Source organism: Dendrobium catenatum, unplaced genomic scaffold (assembly GCF_001605985.2).
Source record: "Dendrobium catenatum unplaced genomic scaffold, ASM160598v2 fragScaff_scaffold_621, whole genome shotgun sequence".
Lineage (NCBI taxonomy): Eukaryota > Viridiplantae > Streptophyta > Magnoliopsida > Asparagales > Orchidaceae > Dendrobium > Dendrobium catenatum.
Window position 1 is genome coordinate 11,690,274 of NW_021319083.1, and position 4,456 is coordinate 11,694,729.

The 4,456-nt window shown below is 30.1% G+C and overlaps 1 protein-coding gene across 1 annotated transcript; it reads right to left on the minus strand.

Moving 5' to 3' along the window:
* Positions 1-1,507: 1,507 nt before the first annotated feature.
* Positions 1,508-3,998, minus strand: LOC110114010 (cytochrome P450 71D8-like). The gene is made up of 2 exons (XM_020846759.2): positions 3,083-3,998; positions 1,508-2,270 (listed from the first exon to the last, which is right to left on the minus strand). Exons 1-2 carry the CDS (start codon positions 3,965-3,967, stop codon positions 1,665-1,667), a joined length of 1,491 nt encoding a protein of 496 aa, XP_020702418.2. The 5' UTR covers positions 3,968-3,998; the 3' UTR covers positions 1,508-1,664.
* Positions 3,999-4,456: the final 458 nt, after the last annotated feature.

The window sequence follows — 4,456 nt, forward strand, 5'->3', positions numbered from 1 at the left end:
CCCTTTTTAAAGTTTTCATATAAAAATTCTAGTGTCTTATTGTTGCTGCACCCTTCTCTCTCATTTGTGTTTGTGATATATTTTCATCTAAAGCTTGGATACTAAACTCTATACCTATCTACCACAACAATTATTTTGACATGGAATAATAATACATACTCTCTTATTTTGATAGAGTTTACTTTATTATCAATACAATCAAATAATTCTTTCTCAATATAAGTGATTAAGAATGTTTAACTTTGTCCCCAATTTTAATCATTCCATTAGGTACAGAGAGATTTCAAGAATTTAATGATGCTTCACTAAAAGGATTAGCAAGAGTTATGATGTAGCACATGAAAGTTACATTATATGCTTCTAAGCAGTTAAAATTACATAAGAAAAATTATATAGTTTATGATTTAAAGCTTACTATTTATAATGAAAAAAATGTATACTTCAACAATAATCATTTTTAAGTAAACAGTATCTAAATCTATATGTTTGATAAGAAAGAAGCAAAAAATTTATAATTAGAGGAGCGCAACAACGCCACATGCTAAATATAGTTATAGTAGATCTATAAATGCTAAAAAAGGCATATGTATGACCCCCAAATTGGGCATAAACATTAGGATCTAGTCCTAGTCGATCTAGTCGTCCTACTCGATGGTCTTTATTGCCACCAACGATGCTGGGGAACAGCCTTGTAATAATTGTTTTAAATATTTTCTTTATAAAAAATAAGTAAAATTGTAGAAATTAAAAAAGGGATCTAAAAATTCAAATTAAATCCCATAATATTATTTAAAAATTTTTAAACTTTTCTTACTCCCTTCTTTAAGATCCTACAAAATGTTTAAGTGAGGCGTAGGAGGGATAAAGTATTTCTGTTTTCTTGATTTTTCCTTAAAGAGCCTTGACCAAATAAGAGGCATAAGTGGGAGTGGAAGCAAATGATCTGAATCCTAGTGATGACAATCCGATCCTCCAACTAAAATAAAGTTGATCATCATTGTTTGAACATATGAAATATGATAAAAAATGTAAGATGTTCATATATAATCCCTATAAAAAAGACTTTAGTCATTGTTTAAAAAAAGGGGTTAAGGAAAGGTGTTTGATGTTTATAATCAATTCAATGAGGCACTAGTCATACTCAACAAGACTTGGATTTCAACCATAAGCACTTAAAAAATGTAGATTATTTGGCACCTTAATTAAACTCAAGAAATTTCCAACTATAGCAGCAAGTGCATGATTTTGGTCAATTTGGATTGAAAACAATACATTTTTGTTATTGTTGGGTTTGTGTCATCTAGGTAGTTTGTAAGTATGCTAAAAATAGATTTTAGATGGTCTTAAAATTGATTATGAAAGTTCCTCATTCAAACATTTGAGTGTTTGGAGACTCATTATTGTATTAAAATTTATGTTTGAACCAATAAATGTTTTTGTGATATATAAGCATCAAACATACTTAATGTCACACTTCTAATTAAAAAAAAAAGATTCGCACCATTTCTTATAAGAAAATAAAATTAACAAAAGCTTTTAATACCATGTAACAACTTATTAATTACACATATTTTATAAAAGAAGCTATAGTTTGATGCAAACTAGATTTCCCCACATAGACATGCTTATTGATTCATTATAGATACTAAGTAACCATGGAAAGACTATTCATGATAAGTTGCAACTAAACATAAATCATTTTTTCTAGTTAATGTTAAACCAAAAGCCTCCTCCACATCCAATTCCCGAGGACTCCTACCTCCTGGAAGTTCCCAATTGAAGTAGAAGAGTAGTTGCGCAAGCCAAAGTTCCATGCTTGCCAATGCAAAGGACATCCCCGGACAAATCCTCCTTCCACCACCAAAAGGGATAAATTCAAAGTTTGATACTCCAAAATCAATTGCTTTATCTTCAAATCTCTCTGGTCGAAAGATCTCAGGATCTTCCCAATATTTTGGATCTCTCATCATAGCCCATTCGTTAATCACAACCCGACTTTCTACTGGTATTGTATAGCCAGCTAATTCAACTGTCTCACGACATAATCTAGACACCAGAGGGGCAATAGGATGTAATCTAAGAGTTTCTTTGATAACTTGATTTAGGAATGGTAGCTTGTTTATATCTCCCTCTTCTAATATTCTCTTTCCATTTAGGACTTTCCTTACCTCTAATTGAGCTTTTTGCATAACCTTAGGATGTCGAATGAGCTCTGTCATGGCCCACACAATTGCAGCAGCTGTGGTATCAGATCCTGCAATAAATATATCCTAGGAAAAGAAAATGAAAATAAATAGTTAGTTAAATAGACAACTCAATTTTAAGCTATGTTCACACCTTATAAAAATTGAGATAAAAATATTATATTTGTAGGCGTTTGTTTTTTTTTGTAGTTAGATATTTACTCAATTTTTTTTTGAAGTAATTAATATTAGTTGTGATTATAATCAAATAATGCTGAATAATTGATCACATTTGAATCATCACAATGCCATTTTTTTTAGAAATAGAAGATGACGCAAATTGGAAGAGTTTAAGAAATTAAAGAACAAAAAAAAAAAACAAGGATTTTAATTTTTTATTTAACTTTATATTTAAATTCTCAATTTAATTATTTTTAATTACATTTTATTTGTTGGCTTAATATTGAATTCTAAATGATTAAAATAAATAATATATCCTTTTGAAAATCATTTTTAATTTATGGGTGTATTAAACATTTCTTTTCTCAAATTTAGAAATTTAAGTTTAATTTGGGACAAATTTTTTATTGCCTTTTTAAAACAGTTTTCTAATACAAAATTTTCTAGTTCAAAAAATTTTTGTGCTAGCAAATTTCTATAGAAAGTTATAAGAAAGCTGTCTCAAACCAAAGCCTTTAAAAGCTTAATTTAGAACTTTGATATAAATTACATCTTAATATTCTTGAAATATATTGGATTTGCTTTGAGATTAATACCTATATATAGAAAGAATATATATTGCATTAATCCTAAAATAAATCAAATAACTTTTCGGCATATATTAATATATAATTTATGTCATAATATTCCAAGACATTATTTTTCATTGAAGCACTTACTAATATGACAGCTTTAACATTTTCGATCGTCAGAGATAAATCCATCTCTTCATTTCTCTTAATTCTCAAAAGAACATCAACCAAATCTTCATTAATATCATCTCCATCCATCTTCTTCCCCTCGTGCTCCTCAATTATCTCATTCAAAACACCATCTATTTCCTTGTGAACTTGCTCCATCCCATGCCTCAATCCACTTATCTCACCAAGAAAACTCCACGAAGGAAACAAATCAATCACATTGAATCCTGAGAGATACTCAAACGTCTTCTTCAACGCCAATAAAAACTTCTTTTTTTGTGCACTTCCTTTCCCAAAGGCAGCCCTCGCAACTGTCACATTTGAAAGTGATAAAAGCATCTCAGACAAATTCACCGGTGATCCCTTCGCCATCATAATCTTCTCCACAAGATTATTTCCTTCTTCCTCTCTTATAAACTTAAAAGACATAACTCGCTTTAAGCTAAACAGTTCAAGAGCACAAATTTTACGTAGTTTTGACCATGTTTTGCCATAAGGTGCAAAGCCAAAGCCAGCGTAGTTGTATTCGATTATCTTGACTGCCATTAACTTAGGCCTTGAAGCAAATTTGAGGTCATGGGTTTTGAAAATATCTCGAACGAATTCGCTAGATGTGATGACTATGAGATTGATCTCACCGAGCTTGAGGTGGAAGAGAGGGCCGTAGGTTTTGGCAAGGTTTTGAAGCCTACGGTGTGGGTGCTCGCCTAATAGTTGGTGCAAGTTTCCAATGATGGGGACCTTCCATGGACCTGGAGGGAAGTTACTAGAGGTTTTGTGAAGGGTGAGCTTTTTTATGAGGAGAATTAGGAGGAGAGTGCAGAGGATGGAAGGAAGAAGGATGGAGAGAAGTGCTGATTCCATGGCACAAACGTTATTGGATGCATTGATCAGTCATAAGGTGGTCATTTTATAATTGTTTTTTTACTTATTTTGGCAAGAAAAAAAAAAAAATATATATATATAATATTTAGTTTTTTTTTAATTTTTGTAAACAATCTAATCTTGTTTGATTAAATTAATGCAAAAATTCATACATAAGACAAAACTACATTGAAATTGTGCAGCCGGCCATAGAAAAATCAATGTATACAGAGAATAATTCTAAGTAAAAGACAAAAGTTAATTCAACCCAAGATATTGATCCTCCATAAAATCTTTACCATGTCTAATAAAAAACTTAATCAATATCGTTATGTCATAAAATGAATATGATGATAAATTTAAGTGAATTCTATCAATATTTAATTTATTTTAATTTAAGTGTTATATCTTTATTATATATGAATATGTTTTTTTTAAAGAAAATGTATGCTATTTAAGAAGTCATTTGGGAGATTATTTTATTTTATT